This window comes from Lathamus discolor, chromosome 16 (assembly GCF_037157495.1).
Source record: "Lathamus discolor isolate bLatDis1 chromosome 16, bLatDis1.hap1, whole genome shotgun sequence".
In the NCBI taxonomy this organism is placed as follows: domain Eukaryota; kingdom Metazoa; phylum Chordata; class Aves; order Psittaciformes; family Psittacidae; genus Lathamus; species Lathamus discolor.
Window position 1 is genome coordinate 4,137,116 of NC_088899.1, and position 17,153 is coordinate 4,154,268.

The 17,153-nt window shown below is 52.5% G+C and overlaps 1 protein-coding gene across 2 annotated transcripts in view; it reads left to right on the plus strand.

Annotated features, from left to right (window-relative positions):
- CASZ1 (castor zinc finger 1) overlaps nt 1–17,153 on the plus strand; it is an 87,919-nt gene that overhangs the window by 6,027 nt on the left and 64,739 nt on the right. Inside the window, exon 1 of one of the 2 annotated variants that reach the window (XM_065696432.1) lies at nt 16,880–17,032. The exons of the other annotated variant lie outside the window; for it this stretch is intronic. Within the exon in view, the coding sequence (XP_065552504.1) occupies nt 17,014–17,032 (19 nt within the window). The 5' untranslated portion in view covers nt 16,880–17,013. Of the gene's footprint in view, nt 1–16,879; nt 17,033–17,153 lie in introns of those variants that run through there. 2 annotated transcript variants of the gene reach the window in all.

The following is a 17,153-nucleotide window of genomic DNA, read 5'->3' on the forward strand; positions in this document are numbered from 1 at the left end:
CATAGGTCCAGGGTGGGATGTTGTGGACCCTCGAGGGGGGGTTCTCCAGGACCAGGGCAAGGGGTGCTTAGTGTAATGGTACCATGGTGTGAGCCCCTCTCCTGAGAGTGGCTGGGAGGAGGAAGCAGGAACTTTTAGCTTCCATACATGGGAAACTGTCAAAAGCCAGGTAGCAACACCAGCTTTTGTCTGGTATTTCCAGAAAAACCCGGCGGGACCTGGCATCCCAGGGCATAATTTATTATGGAAAAATAAAATAATAAAGTCCCAATCCCTTTGAGGCCTGAGTCATAGAAGCATCTTCTCATTAAAGCAGCTCCACCTCTCCGCATGGTGTTTGCCAGCACCTTGCCTGGATGAATCCACTCCCTGAGCCGGCTCGCCCAGAGCAGCCCTCCTCCTCCTCCTGCTCCTCCTCCTCTCTGCCTGTGCACCCCTCTCCTCCAGCACCCCTTCCCCTATCTGGAGCAGCATGAGCAGTTCCACATGTCAAGCCAACTTCTCCCTTCTTCAAGCCAGGGGGTTGCTTTGTTGGCATGTTTTGTAGACAAACGTCTTCATCTCTTCACCCACCTTCCACCCCCTGTGCTATCAAGTTCCCTGGGCACGGCCCTGGCTCCCACATCCCCTTCTCCCGGCCAGCCACGTGCTGTGGAGGTGTGTGTGTGGTATCTTTCCATGGCTTGAAGCTCTCTTCCAAGTGGCCCTCTGCAAGCAGGGGAAGGAGAGGAAGCTGCTGCTGGAGTAATTACCATCTGCATGTCCCGAAGGCAGGCAGCAGATGTTAGCAGAGGAGGACCGCATTGGAAGAGGGTGAGGGAACAGAGGCTGGGGAGAGAGGGTCTGATTCTTCCTCTTGATTGCATATGGATATTTGTAACAGAAGCTGGGTAGGACAAGAATCACAGTTTTGCAAAGTAGATCCATGCGCTTGGAAACTCTGAGAGGAAGCTCCTTTGCTGGCTCTCGCTGTGTTTTCAGTCATTCACTCCTGCTTTTCTCAGCCTTTTTCTATGCTGCACTATTTAACTTTCCTTGCTAAATAGCTTTCCTTTATATCCTCCTTCCTTTCCTTATTCCCACAGACCCGCCACTCTTTGTCACTCTCCTGGACTTCCCATTCTGCCTTTGATTCTGCCTCGATTTTCCTTTCCTTTCCTCCCCCCCCCTTCCATTATCTTACTCTCTTTATTTTTCATTTTCCCATTTGTCTGTGGGCTGATATTCAGATGAACACACGTCTTCCACTTAAAGGAGGTCATGAATATTAGGATTTTTCCATCAAACAATGAAATATGGCTCAAATTACTCTAAAGAATAGGGCCCTTTTCATAAACCACCTGCTGGTTCTTTTGAAAGCGAGCACAACCACTCGCCTGCGTGCTTCAAGCAGTTGTCTCTCATCTCCACCTCGCCAAGCTTTGCCATTCCAATTCCTCCTTCTGAATTTGTTGCTCTTGGTGGAGTGAGTCTGCTCTTCCCAGGCTGCCAGCACCCAACGAGTCTGGGTTTGAACAGGTTGGGGCAGGATGGTGATTCTGGCAGGATCCTCGCTACTTTGAATGATGGTTTGCGATTGTGTTTTATTTGATTGCGGTGTGCTTGTTTGGAGGTTTTAGTTTTGTTTTCAACAGCGTTTTGGTGTGAAGCTCATTACCTCTCAGCTTGACTGCGAGGGGGATCTTGTATTTAGATGGAGATGCACAGGCACCCACCTTCTCCTTGTCCTGCTGGTGTGGACCAACCCCGTCCCCTCATCGTGAGGTGTCTGGCTCAGGCCTGGACACCAGCCCAGGGCTCTGGTTATACCCTGAAGCCCGTGTGTGCACTGAGGCTGAGCTGAGCTCTCGTTCCAAACTGATCTGTCAGGGCTCATTGTAGTTCACTGCTGAGGTTGGGGTGGAATTTGTCTGGCTCTTCCCAGCGAGGTGAGGGCCATCCTGCAGCACCCCAAGAAAGAAGCTAGAATGGATCTATGCTGGAGGTGAGACCCTGAGCCAGGCAGGCCCCTTCCTGCTGCCTCCTTCCTCCCAGCTACATGGCTTTGGAGAAGGAGCTGTGAGAGCAGCGGCTGCAGACACCCTTCTCCTGAACCTCGGGAAGCCAGGGATGTGCTCCATGACATCCTGCATTGCCTGTGGTCCTGGTTCTGCCCTGTCTTTGTACTTTGCTGGTAGCCCATTAGTGAGGATGAGGAGGGCTGTGGAGCTGTGCCCTGTGGGCCTGGAGAGCACGGGCAGAAGGGTCTGTGCATTCCCTTGGGAGCTGCCATGAGGCACGCGTGGGCAATGCCAGGGACGGGGACAACAGAGGACACCAACTTGTCTCAGACTTGTGTTTTCAGGCCAGCCTATTTATAATCCTCATAGTTGCTATTTTTTCCCCGGTTGCATGGCTGTGTCCTGTCCTCGCTATCTTCCATCTTCCCTGAGCAAACCTCGCTGTTTTCCATGTGCCTGTCCTGGAGGCACACAGCACCATCCCTCTGGGGCAGGCGCCGCTCTTCTCCAAGGAGGCATCTCTCGGTGGTGCCCTGCTTCCAGGCGCGTGTCCCAGCCCTCTTCCACCCGGCCCCATGTTTCCCCGGGCACACACTGCATGCACAGCCTGGGCTGTGTGAGCACCGAGTTTGTTTTGCCAGGGTGACCTGTTTAATCATCTCATTTTCTGGTGGCCGTTTATTCCTCGTTTCCACGGTTACAGCCCCATTAAGAGGAGAAGCAATAAGGCAGCGAGTCAAACAGGTAATAAAAACATTAAAGCCATGTGCGCGTTGGGAGGGAGCAGCAGCACTCACTGAGATGAGACGGGCCCTGCCAGGGAGCCTGAGCACACTGTAGGACCACCCTGTTCAATTCCCAGCCTCTGCAGGGGCCTCACTGCCCACACAGCATCCCACAGCATCCCACCCTGCTCCCTTGGAGCGTGCTGCCACTCGGGACAGGGTCACTGCTGCCAGTGTGCATTTCCCATTGCTGTGCTGCCAGGGCAGAGTTGAGAGTAGCCAAAAGCACTTGAAATCAGAGTATTTTTTGCAACTGTACTTTATTCCAACTGTATTTTAAGTCTCTGGCAAAACTTGTGGGGTTTCTGCTTCGTTACTGCGGTGCTGGTGGACCCAAACATTGCTCTGATCTGGGTACCGATACTCTGAGGAGTGCAGCCCTGCAGAGCTGGGCTTCTGCACAGCTCCTATGGTACTAACTGTTCAAAATACTAATGTATTTACAGCTAGCTACCTGAACCTGGAGCATCATGACAGTGGTTTGAGGCTTTCCTAGGTGGAGTATCTGTTTATGGAAGGGCATATTTCTGCAACCTCCAGGAGAAGGTCAGGCTCCATGGAAACAGGATAGCTGGATCTGTGCTCCCTGGGCTGCCAGCAGGCGACTGTGAGGTGGGAGCTGTTCAACCGGGAGGATGATCCTTATGTCCGTAGCTAGAAATGCAGGAAATGCTGTGGAGAGCAGCACAACTGGGAGTTACCTCTCCTGCTGGGAGGAATCCTCAGATTCCTGTTCTTCCATTGAGAGCTCATAAAAGGAAGGTAGGAACTCCTCTGGAGTGGGGAGCAGGCAGAGGGCCCTGCTGTGTTCAGAGTAAGGGGGTGCTTTCTGAGCAGCTCACTTTCCTCCAGGCAGTGTTCCTCAGGGGGCTTGGTAGGTGAGAGCCCTTTGTTACTATATGCGTGTTGTCCCAAACTTGACTTTGTCAGCAAGGAAGTCGTGGCTTGTCTCCCTTGGGAAATCGCGGGCTGGATTTACTCGTGGGCATAGAACCATGGCCTGACTACAACAGCCAGCAGAGTTACTTTTCCTTATCATTTCCCAGTGCCTATGGAAGCACTGGATCTCAGATGAAGGGATGTTAGTGAGTGAATTGGCGTTTTTAATACCTGTCTTTCATTTGAGAGCCAGTAGCTGTCTCTGATGGTCAAATGGAGATTGAAATAGGAATCCCTGGACACCGGCAAGCCTGAGGTTTGGATTTTCAGAGTCACGCTGCATTGGCCAGATTCTGTTTCTTTGGGCTTGGAGGATTATCAAAGTTGCCACCTCTGAGCAGTGAGGAAGGAAGAGCTCTCTGGAGACCTGCCCTGGGCTGGAGAATACAGACCTGGGGAGGCTGCTCTTTGTTCCAGCCAGTCTGTAGGACTGGTCTGGGAGCTGACTTGGTAATTTAGAGTGGAAACCATTCTCCAGAACCCACCCCAGCCTCTCTCCATGCTGATACAAAGGGCCCCATCCATTCCCGGGAATGGGAAGAGGGGTTTGACCTCCTTCGGGTGATCTCTGTGTATTACCCAGGGTAGCTACAAACCCTGATGCTTTATTCAAGCTGCTTATAAGTAATGGGCTTAGGCAAAACAAGCAAAGCGCATAGCTGAAAACTCCCCTGCTCTGGGTGGGTTTGAGCTGCTGGTCACTGTTGTAAAGGAGCTGATGCCCAGGGCTGGAAGGGTTCTGGGCTTTGAATGAGGATGAGTGGATGAAGAGGCAAGGTTAACTGTCTCCCTTATATAGGTTGCCCTCACAGCAGAACAATAATACTCAGAAGAACGAACAAGAAGAGAGAGCTAGAACCTAATCAGGGCAATGGAGTAAACTAAATCCAAAAGTGTTCCACCTGCAGCTTTCTCTGTGCAATATTTTACCCCGTTACAGCCCCACTATTGGGCTCTTTTTATGTATTTCTGGCATTGTTTGGGGCTTCAGTTTCTCTCCTCCTGACTCTATCAGAAAGCATATTTGTGGCGAGCATCTGTGAAAGGGCCTGGCTTGCTGAGTAAATGTTCAACGTGGAAATGAGCCGCATGACCTTGAGGGGGGGGAAGAGGGAGGAAAGCTGAGAGAAATTCATAAAAAGCTGAAAAAGAAAAGAACAAGGAGGAGGGAGGGGAGAGGAGGAAAAGATGAAAGACCCGGCCAGGCTGGATGAAGTCACACAGGAGAGGAATAGTCTTTCTTGTTACAGAACGTGGATGTGTAGGATTAGACATCTCACAGGGGCCCGATTCTCAGCTGTGCTGAGCACTGACACTTGGAAAAATAGGCCCATTTAAGGTGACTCAAGTTGGGCAACAAAAGTCAGTAGTCACTTTAGATCATCCTGGCCTGTGTTCAGAAGGGTGAATTCTGTCCTTGGCTAAAGGCCCAAGGGAGAGTTCTGTGTACTGTTCCCGTTCCCAGAATAGGACCTGGGGTGGCTCCTGCACCTCGTGCTGGTCCTTTGGGGCAGAAATCGCTGTTCCCCAAGAGGCCTGAGCCTCTGCCTGCACTCCCCTGGCACGGGACAGCAGTCGCTGCGTTGCAGCCGGGTTGTTCTTTGGTGTGGAAACAGGGCCTGGATTGATCCATGGAGTTTGGGGGGGATGCGGGTGTCCGGGAGAGGAGCTGGATGGAGTGAAAGGCCCTGTCCTCAGTGCAAGGGTGGTGAGGAGCAGCAGTGCAGGTTTCCCCAGCACCCACAGGGTATCTCCGGTGTGTGAGATGGAGATGTAGATACTTGCTTTTGGAAACTAGCAAGGATCTCGATCAGAAAACACGACGAAAGCACTGTTCTGAGGAAAACACACAGGGAAATTTGGGTAGGATCATGCTGCCATTGCTGCCAGAGACCAAGATGTGAAGTCCAAGAGTGTGGGTTTCCCGAACTGGCTGGTTTGTGCTTGAAGGTTTTTACTTGAGTCCCACAGCTAGTCCTGGATGATCTAAACTGGATGTTAAAATGGTGTTACAGGGATTGCAGGGAGATGGGCACCGAGTTTCTGCAGGTCTGTGCTTTTTTCCCTATGGGATGTTCTTGCGGGTCCTTAGCATTGTGATGACACCAGCACCGGGAAGCCCCTTGGTCCTACAGCTGAAGCCATCAGCTCTCTGCTGCCCATCCATGAGTCACAGGAGGTATCTGGGTACCCAGAGATCTGCTGGAGCAGAAACCTTTGCGCTGGTCACCAGGCAGCCGATGGCTTCTGCTGGTTTTCTGTTGTTTGAAAGCATGAAAAAGGGTCAGAGGCATTTAGGATCCCCTTCCAGCCATGTGATTGCTTCAGCTCCCCAGATTCATTTCCGACAGGGAAGTCTGACTTCACTGGCATCAGCACTTCAAACCCACTGCACACTGACAGAAGCATTTCAGAGTGTGGGGCAAGGGCTGTGCTGAGCCTTCATTTGTGTTTAAACAGAGCTGATTGCCATTCTTTGCTTAAAACAAAAGAGCTGCGCTAATGATCTTTGCATACACATCTTTACATTTTCCTTCCTTTGGAGGGGGGGGATGAGTTCTTTCTGTAAGCCTGGAAATTGCAGGATTAGGTTTTTATGGCTCGCATGGGAGAGCCCTGCGGTACGGAGGAGAGCTGGGTTGGATTTCTTTCCCGTTGGAGCGCGTGAAATAGTGGAGAAAAGTCTTGTTTGGAGATGACCTCAAAATAATTCCTGTAGCAGTGCAGCGTGATGTCAGACAGCCAGCATGCAGCTGGGTGGAAGTGCAGACAGCGGGGCACGAGTGCCTGACACAGGGGAAAACCGGCATAAATACAAGCCATGCGTCCAAGGCTTTGGGAGGAACTAGAGTAAAGTCACCAGTGCAGATGCCAGGGCAAGGAACTGTAACTGTACATTTAATAGCTTTGGATGTTTGCTTTTATGTGACAGTTGCTGTTCAGGCAAACAGATTGGAGAATTCCAGACTTGCATGGATTTCAGGGGTTTTATTTCTGTGTGTTCGGCGCAGGACATGAGTGGGATGGGAGCACAGAGGGGGGTAAAGCAGCAGGAGGAAGGGCCCGGTGCCCTGCTTCTCCCTGCCTGTGCACCCTGGTTTACCCGTGTGTGTTCACTGAGCTGAGCCTCCCCCTCTCCCTCCTGTCTCTGCCCTGAAGTAATTCAGCCCCCAGACTCTGCTCCCCACCGCTCCTCACATTGTCCCGCGCTCCCAGGAGCATCCCATTCCCATGTCTGCACATCCTCTGCCTCCCCAGTGATGGACAATGGTACCTGTCACTATCCTGCTTGGTTAGGGAGCTCTGCAGCCTCCTGTGCTGAAAGCCCTGTCTGGAAAGCAAGGGGCTGTGTCCCATGTTCCTGCCCTTCCTGGAGTCCCCTGCCTGGTTCCGGGCTCGGCTGAAGCTGTCCAGAGAGAGCAGGGAGGCAGAGGCATGTTTTCCCAGTTTATTCTCCAAAAGGAAAGCCTGCAAGGGGTGAGGGGCAGGCTCCTCGCAGCGAAGGTGTTAACAAATAGCAGGTGATTAAACATGACAAGCAGTGACATTTCTGTGTGGGGTTCTCAGTACCAGCAATGCCAAGAATGAAGCTATAAACCCTGACATTTTGTGTTATGCACTGAGGTTTTTAATAGACATCTTTCCCTCCCTCCCCCCTGTTTATTTCTTTAATTCCTTTTTTCCTCCGCTGTCCCTTTCTCCCTTCCCCTCTCCTCTCTCTTCCTGCCCCTCACCCTGCCCCATCCCAAATGCCCCCCACCTCCTCTTCCCATCCCTCCCTCCCTGCCCTTATCTTTGCTCTCTTGCTTTACCAGACCCATTTGTATGATGGCCTTCACTTTTCCTTTTGTTCCTCTCTTCCTCCCTATTTTCTTGTTACACTTTTCCAAGCGTTTTGTGGCGTCATTCCCCCTTCCTTTACTTTTTCTCTTCCTCCTCTTAACTCCGGTCTCTGCCATATGCACACACGCTCGCAGTCTTTCTCACACATCCTCACTCCCACACTTTATTGCACACACACCACCACTTCCAGCACACTTCCCTGCTCTCCCCCACACGCTCCCGCTCTCTCCTGCACTGTCTCTCACATGCGCTCGCACTTGCTCTTTTCTTTCTGTGCTTCCCTTCTCTTGCTCTTCTTTGTCTTTGTTACTCCCTTCTGCTGTCATCCTCCCTCTTGTCTGTTCTTTTCCACTCTCTCCCCTTCTCCCTCCCTTGCCTTTCTCTTTTTGGGGCCTGATGTAATACCCTAACCATGGGCAGCCAGGCCAGTTGCTTGTCAGGGAGCAGGTGTCCCACCCCTGAGTGATGTTTTTGTTAATAACACTTTTGCCCTGACTCAGAAGCCGGCGTTTTGGAGATGGGCTGTTGGGGTTTTTTTAAGGCCAGGAGCTGAGGAGGCTGTGCTTTTGGGAACAGTTGCTGGGTTTGTACCAAAAGGACTGCAACAGTTGTTCTGCTGAGCGAGAAACGTTGGAACAACTGCAGATTCCCTCTCTCTCTCTCTCTCTCCATATCTATCCAAAGGGCATTTGGAGGTGACAACCAGTGCACCGGCCCCCTTGCAGCCGGCTCTCTCATTGGAGCCAACAGGCTGCTGCTGGCTCTTGGCTTTAGGGACGGGGCACTCGTGCCACTGGAGTTGGCCTTCTGTCTGAGAAAAGAACTTTTCTGTCTTTCTATCGTCTCCTGATGGGGTTTGGGCACCAAATTAGCAAGGTGGGTGACCAGATCATTCAAACACAGTATAGAGCATTCAAACACAGAGCTCTCCTCCCTATCACCAGGTCACCTCGTCTGCAGGGCTCGGTAGTAATGGTCCAACTGCACAATCTGAACATCAGAAAGTGGTCTCCAGACGCAGAAACACACAAGGGTTTGGGGGCAGTCACCTCCTCCCCAGTGCATGGCCTGCCTGGCTCACTGTGTATAACCATGGAGAGGCCAGGGGCAGTGCGTGATGCTTCCCACCCGGCAGCATGCAGTGGTGTGGGCTGGCCCGTCAGAGCCTGTCTGCTCTGCTGAATCAGCCTGACTGTCAGCGCCAGGGTCTGAACCCTCCCTATCTGGCTGGCCCCGGCGACAGTCACATTGCAAAAGCCATCATGAAATGTTGCTTGGGGACTTGAGGTATCTCCAGAGGCTCTTTGAGCTGTACTGGGATTCCTTCTCATCCAGCTGTGGGAGTCTCTGCCTCTCCTCAGGTCCCTAGGGAGGGTCCATAGGGAGCTCCTGGAGGATTACCAGACACACACAGCCTGTGCTGGCCACATCTGTACTGGGAGCATCCAGGCCAGGCGAGAGGCTCTCATGGGTGGACAGTGAGGACAGAGGCTGGAGCAGCTCCCATGTGCAGGAGGTCACTGGGGCCCCAGTGTAAAGGGCTCAGCAGGTATTTGAAACGAGTCCGACCTAACCCGCAGCTTCAGTCCCAGGATTTGCTCTTCCTTGACTCTGCAGTCGCTCTAAAAATCAAAATACTTCCCCCTCAAGACCCCACCTGCCCATAAAGGTGCCTCTCCCTCCCTGCCCGCCCAGGTCTTATTGGTCAAGCACCACAGACGGTGGCTGCAGCTTCAGTTGCCAAGTAGGGCAGATCAATAGAGATGTGCTATGGGATTTTTGGCAGCTGGGACATCCATTTGTCCCTCCTGCCCTCCCACCATCCCTCCAGGAACCAGCCAGCATCACAGTGAAAGCAGGTGGAGCAAAGCCCCATCTTTTCCTCTCACTTTGTCCTTCGTGTCCTGCACCGCACAGCCTGAGTGTCCCCCCCGTGCTTGCTCCACGAGCCCCTCTCTGCTGTTACCAGGGGCCAAGTTCACCCTTTTGTACACTGGGGCGATCCCGTGGGTCATTCCAGCATCCCCAAGAGCAGGATTTGGCCTTTATTGTACACACAGTCTTTTTATTTAACAAAGGCTTCTTCCCTGCCTGGATCCCAAGTAACTTCCCTCTGCCCTTCTCCCTGCTATGGCCATCAGTGCTGCTATACTTCCACAGATGGGGAAGACAAGGCACGGTGACTTGAAGTGACTTCCTCAAGGCCCGATTGGGATTCAGAGCCAGAGTTGGGGTTAGGAACCATGTTTTTGGCTGTCCTTTGCCAGCGCTTAGCCCCTTGGCTGTGGACCCAGGACAGTGCTGCTTCCCACAGGAGGCTTTCCATGGTGCCCCATCTGTGTAGGTCCAAAAGCTGTGGTCTAGTTTATGAACCAGGGAACCAGAGGCAGGGGGGAGCAGTGGGGAGTTATGCAGGCAGCTTCCCTGCTCCATCACATCAGGAGAGAGTGGTTAGCTCCTGTAAGATGTCCTTAACCCCTGCAAACCTTCAGCCTACCGAACCTCTGGTAGGTGCCGAGCGAGCACCGTGCACAGTGAAGTTAATGAAATGAGTGTTTCGGGGGGGGGGGGGGGGGTGTAGAGAGGCTCTGAACTGCACCCTGGGGCCCTGGGTTTATTAATGGTGACCTGCCATTAAAGACTAAAGTGCTAACCTGGTCATATTTAGCAGCTTTCAATGGTATCCCAGTGGCCTCTGCCTGCAATATCAACTCCTGCCTTCCCCCCGCAGCCCCGGGCCGGCAGGAGCTGACTCCAGAGTTTCTCTGCTACGATGAGTCTGGTGGGCAGCACTAAGGAGTCTCTGCGCTGCTGCTGCTGCTGCTGCTGCTGCTGCTGCTGCTGCTGCCAGACGGATTTCCACCCCCTCCTGCTGCTCCAAGCAGCTTCCCCCTCGTACTGCCAGGTCTTGCCAGGGAGCGCTTGGAAAAGAGGACCAAATCCTGGCATCTTCATGACTTCCTTTAGTCAGACAGAGCCTGGGGGTCACTAGGAGAGGGAGACATGCCAGAGTGAAGCTTGCAGGATTTGGCCGTGAAGGGGAAGCATGCTGAGGCTCTGGAGAGTGCTTCCACAGAGCTCGCCGGGAAAGGGCTGGCAAATTATCCCTCTGAGGTGGCAGGTTGGGAAATGAGGCAGCAGCTCTGCCAGACCTGATTAAAACAGGACTTGAGGCTCACAGCTTCAGGTCAGAGCAGGAGGCTGCTCTCCCTGCCTCTGTCCCTCTTGCTTCTGTCCGAGAGGGACTTGGAAAATCCAAGCATGGTGGGGGGAATGTCCCCCAAGGGACAAAGCAGTTGGATATTGCAGTGACGGGCACTTCAGAAAGATGCTGGGGGCTGCTGCTGGTCCAGACAGAGTTCAGTGTTAGCAGAAGGAAAGAAAAGCTCCAGGGTCTCCTTGAAGCTAATTCTGCTCTTGATGCCTCCCCAGAAGCAAGATCCTGCTGTGCTCTGTGTGCCAACTGAGATTATTGCCTTCCCTGATCACTTCTTCCTGGATTAAAAACTCAGCACATAGTTTGCTGTGTATTATTCCAGGATACCCGCTAGAAGCTCCACATGGTGCTGACCCTGGCAGAGGGATTCGGCATCTCCAAGTCAGGATGCTCAAGACAGGAGGTGAAGGTGTGCCTGTCCCTTCGGACCTCTGTTTAGCTGGGGGTGAAGGCACAAAGAGCGAGGCCATAAGGGATTTTCCTCTCTCCAGCAAGCCCTGTAAGCCACAGATCCCTCATCCTCACACCCCTGCCCTCCATGTGGGCATGTTTGTCAGTGTGGGCTTCAGGCCATTCCCCATCGGAGCCAGCGAGGGCAGGGGCCTTGTTCCAGCGCAGGGCTCCAGCCTCCCAGCAGGACGAGTGCCGGCTTGGCAGCCAGGCTGGGGGCAATCCTCGCTCTCTCGTTTGGCTCTGTGCCCCAGCTGATCCGCAGCCAGGGCTTGCTGTAATCCCTACATCCTGTTGCAGGTCCTTAATCAGCTGGAGCCAGCCTGGAAAAGAAACAACAAAAACCCAAACCCCAAACTGTTGTGGTTAAAGCTCCCCACACTGCGGGGTGGTGGGGAGGAGTGTGCATGCAGCATTCCCGGGCTCCAGATTGGAGGCTGGAAGGAAGAGCTGGGAGAGATTGAGCTACCTTGCTAGGGATGGACACAGAGGAAAGGGCAAGTGTGTGTTTCTGCTGGGGGTTCTCAGCAGGACCCACTCCTTGGTGTTCCCCTGCATGTAGGGTCTGGGTTTGAAGCATTGGTTCCTCCTGTTCTCCCTCCACCAGCACAGCCAGGGATGTTCTCCCCATCTCACTGGGCAGGCTTGGAAACTCTCTGGGTTGTTGTTGAGTTGTTTTTTTTCCTGTTTAATGCATAGAATAACACTGATGGGTCTGAACAGCTCCAGCCAGGCGACGAGGGGAAAGAATAACAAGCTCCTGAATGTCAGGCGAAATTATGGGCCATTGCTATTTAGGGTGAGTCTGGTGGATTTAGGGCCTCTCTGTTCTATTGTCCCAGCTGCTCTGAGCATTGGAGCAGGCGAGACACAAGTCGGGAATTTTATTGCAGAGCATGTGCAGGGGAAGGCTGGTTCGGAGCGCTTCCGGAGCTGGGCAGCAGCCGTGGGGGATAGGAGGGTAGTTTCTGTTGGAAAGTTGGTGAGATGTGATACTGGGAGAAGGTGCAAGGCTGGAAGTCTTGGAGAAGTGTTCAAGGCCAGGTTGGACGGGGCTTGGAGCAACCTGGTCTAGTGGAAGGTGTCCAGTGGGTGAATTTTAAGGTCCCTTCCAACCCAGACCAGTCTGTGATTCTATGAGAAGTGGTCATGCAGCAGAGCAGAGAGCCCCTTTGCTTCCTGCTCCTTGTCAGGGTTCAGCTCGTCAAACTCCCCAAGTCCATCAGGCTTGGTCTCCATCCATCAGGCTTTGGCTGGTTGTCCTGCTGCTGCTCTCTTCCCTGGGCAGACCCTGCTGGTCCCCAGTCTGCATCTCGTGAGCCCACGGCTGCTCAGCCCCTCATCTTCTCACCCATCTCTTGTGGAACATGCAGAGATGTAGTTTGTGTGGAAGACAGTCCCTATATGTGTGTGTTGAACCGGGATTAGGGGTTTTGGTGCCTTCTCTTGGATTGCTTTTGGCTGGTGCTGGTGATGTAACCAGGGCTGGCATCATGCTCATGGCCTGCCACGTACAGGGGGAAGGGCCCAGATGAGCAGTGTAAGGGAACACAGAAAGGATAAAGACACTGTTACAGAGCAGCATGGAGATGGGTCATCCGTGGGAAAGCGAAGCCTGCACGTGCCCTGAGCAGGGTGTTTCCTGAGCTTCCAGATGTTGGCAAACACATTATGTCCCATGCCAGGGTGGGGAGGAGTTGCAGGGAGTAAGGAAGCCGTTCTTGCCTGGCTGTCTTCACAGGCGTTGAGGCTCAGCAGGGTGAATTCTTTGCTTCTTTGGGGCTCTTTTTATTTGACCGGATTAAAAAGCCTATTTGAGTTTCTTAAACCATTTAATCTGAAATCCCCAGGTAGATGCGCCATTGGATTCAGTTTTAAGCTTATAAACAAAATAGGTCTGTGTTTGTCTCTTCTTCATTTTGTTCTGAAGCAGCAAGGGTTTGACCTGTCCTCCCTGGAGACCACGGGGGGTGCTTGGGCTTCTTGTGCTTATCATAAGCACCTCTGGAGCTTTCCGAAGAGTGGGAAGGTGCAGGGACCAGGCTGCCCGTGTGACCTTCCTGCAGCTCCAGGTTCAGTACCTACATGAAGTGCTGAGTGTACATAGAATCCCATTGCTCTGCAGGTAGTGTGGGGAGATGGGAAAGGAGGAAACCATAGGAAATTATGGGAAATAGGAGGGAACATGGTGCAGTGTGATCCACTGGAGCGGTCTGGGTAATTCTCTCCAGTTCCTATGGTACTTTGAGAGGAGCTGGTTCTGCTCCTCTGTTCCAGTGTGCCCAGCTCCTTTCCAGGGTTTCCTCCTGCACCCATCCTCTCCACCCGCTTGGAGTTCTTGTCTCCTTTCCAGCTCTGTATGGCTTTATTGCTGCCACTCCCTGCTCTTCTGAAGAGGTTTCATGAACCAGTTGGGACTGCTCTCAGATCAGCCCAAATTGGGACAGTTCATGATTCGTGTTCGCAGGAGAGAGGTGCTAAAGGTGCCTACAGGAGCTGCAGGAATGTCACAGCTCCGTGGTCCATGGTGCTGTGTTTCTGACAGTGGCTGGTGCCAGATGCTCCAAAGGAAGGTACCAAACCCCAAAGCATGCAGATGTAAAATGATCTGTCCCTCTGTCCCCTCAATGCCCTTTCCATGCGTCCAGCAGAGAACAGCTTGACTCAGTGATGCCTGCATGGATGTGTGCGATGACAGTGGCAGCACTCGGTCCAGCCCAGGCTGTGTCTTTTCCACATCCCATCCCCAGTGCTGGCAGCCACAGCAGGAATCCCAGCAGAAGGAAGCTGCATGCTGTCCCAGCTTCCTTGTACAGCCATGGAAACGCTGGTTCCAGCATGGTGGGAAGCTGTCCTCACCTCTCATGGTGTGTGCTGTGAGCAGAGAGGCCTTCCAGGGCTCTCAAGAAGCTGCTTTATGAAAGGGGATGGTGGGAGCAAGACTGCATCCTTCTCTTCCCCCCCTTCTCCCAAGGAGCTGGAGACAGACAGAGGGACAGGCATCTGTCCGATGGCAGCTTGGATAGGAGGGAGCCCTGTTGGCTTTGCCGAGGGAGCCTCTTTCTATATGGAAATGAAGAATTTAGGCTAATGGAGCTCAACCATCTCTAATTTTGCGATGGCAGGAGGATTTTGATTGAAAGTAATTAAGCAAGCTAGCTGTAAAATTAATTAAAGCAAAAGGGGGGGATTTTTTTATTGGATTGGATAGCGATATAGCGGCTGTCAAATGGGGGACGGATGGGGGTGACCTGAATTCTCTGCCCTCCCTCCTCCCACTCGGGACGTTTATGTCACTTTAATCTCCTTACAGCGGCTGGTGTGCATTTGTTTGAAATAATCAAGGAAATATGGTCAGAAATTGTCAGCTTTCAGATCTAATTTACCTGACAGCCCTGCGCGGACCAGTAAGCCTCTGTGTGCGTGTGTGTGTGTGGTGCATGCGACTGTGTGGTCATGGAGGACTCCTTGTCTCCTTTCTCCCCCCTCTCTCTTCGTCCTGTCGTCTCTTGATTCTCAGCAAAAAATACTTGTGGCACATCTGGGACCACCCAGCGCCTCACAGGGAAAAAGGAATAAGTTTGGGGTTTTTCCTGCGGTGCTTTCTCCACCCCCAGCTCCCATCACTGCCTCCTCCCAACCTGCTGCCTCATCCTTGCACCATAACCAGCTTTAGGGTTTAGGCAATATAGGATTATGGGGAGGTGGCTGTAATTCTTTATTCCAGATGGCTGGCAACTGCTAAACCCACTGTCACAAGTACCGAGTTATAAAAATGCTTAAATTAGGCCCTTTGTTTCTGCCCATGTCCCTGCCAGGCAGCTCTTCCCATGTCCTGCTGGGAGCTCTGCTTGCATGGGACAAGTGGGGGACTCAAGTCAAGACTGTAATGATGCTGGGGAGAGACTTTGGGCTCACACCTACCTGGATTCCCTTGCTCAGCTCCATCTGCTGCTTTTTGCCTTCAGCACTTGAAGAGAGATGCTGCAGTAGGAGCTAGGCATGGCTTGGTGTGTCTGTGTGCTCCCTTAGCCGGCGAAGGTCCTGATCCAGGGGCATAAGAATTATGTCATCATGCATCTTACTGGGGGATGCACACCCCTGACAGAGACCCAGGTTTCCCCTCTGGACCTGACCCTGCAGGTACCTGTGGACCTGAGCTCAGTGTGATAAGAGACTGGGGAAGGAGGGAGGGCAACTGCTGTAGGGTCAGCATTCCCTCAGAGCTGCCCTGGTGCCTCGCATCTGTCCTGCTACGTTGGCTCATAGGGCTATTATTTATTATTTATTATTGTTCATTAGGTGCTGACAGAGTTGGGGCTTTTGTTTGTTTTGTTTGGGTCTCCATTTAGAGGCCTTTGCTGAGACAGATTTCAGTGCCAAGACCTCAGGCGCTTTTACAATTACAGCCGGTGATCCTATTGCATTGTTTATGTAATGACTCGCAATCCCAAGGGATCCTGCAGCCTTTCTTAGACCCAGCACCCAGCACCTGGCAGGGAGAGTGTAGGGCAAGTGCTGGCCCCTGGTGCCAAGGAAAAGCTCTGGGCTTTACGTGCTAGGGGACCATTAATAGGTAGACAGATCAGGCTGGTCTTTGCTGCGAGGATCCACATCCAGGGAAGTTGATGAAGCTGCTTCTGAAGGAGGAGCAGATGATTCATCCCTGCCACAGGCTGCGTGGCTGTGGGGTGCCTTGGTGGCTCAGACCTGGCTGTTGGGTTTCTGCAGCCCTGCCAGTCTGTCTCCAATACAGTGAGCTGAGTCTTCATGGGCCAGCTTGTGTGACCCATCCCCTGCCTGTCCCAGAGCACCCCCAGCCATCTCAGCACTGGCCTGAAGCTTTCACCCTGTGATGGAGGTGTGCGGAGGGCGCCTCAGCAGCTCTGTAGGCTGTTGGACATGGGAAGGACATGGTCTAGTCCATGGCCAGCTGTGCATGCCTATGCCGAGGTGGGTGATGAGCTCATCACCATGGTTCCTGTGTTTAATTCCTGCTTTGCCCCTGATTTGCTTTGTATCTGTAGCCATGCGAATGCCTAGCTTTGTGCCAGTGCTTCCTCATCAGGATAATGGGTATAATTAGGCTTCCCTGATTGAAGATAGCACCCAATGCTCAGTGTGCTGGCAGGGTTTTCCCTTTTGTTTAGAAGTCCTTTCCAAAAAAAGGAGGTAAGACCCGATTCTGGAGCGCTGGTTCCCAGGTTGTATTCCAGATACATGCAGATTGGAATCTCTGACAATATCAAACCCTTTCCTTGTGGGATAGGGCTGCTCTGAATGTTGGCTTCCCGTAAACCCCAGCAGGAGAGTTAGGTGAGGACCAAGTCCCTGGAAGCACTCAGTCTCCTCTGTATTCAGCAAAATACGGGGATTGCAGGTTGTGGCACTTGTGACCTTCTGTGTTAATTACAAATATAACAGAATGTAATATCAAGAATAGCCTAAATAATTTCATGGCCTGTTAACCAAAAGAGAGCCTGAATTCTGGGATGTGGACCAAGCTACCGCTGAGCATGGTGTATAAAGTCAGTGGTGTTTGGAAGAAGGGTCGTACTGTGATGGTTGCTTCTGTAGATTGCAAGACAAGATGATGAAGAGTGCATTAGATAATTTTCTAACATAACATTCCCTACAGGCAGTTACTGGCATTGCTGTAGAGGCCTCCTGAACGACGTGTTGGAAAAGGAAGTGCACAGGACAGTCTTTCTGCACTGTGAAACTATTTGAGACCCCCATGCAAAGCTGTGTTCTGTGCTGACTCCCAGGCTCCTCAGACATGGCCGAGGAAAATGCACGTGAGTGCTGACCTGGGGGCACCTTCTCCTGTTCTCTTTGCACCTACTTGTACCTGTTCAACATACTTTCCCTCTCAAGCACTGCCACTCAAATGAGTCTGGAGAGACCCTGACTCCAGCA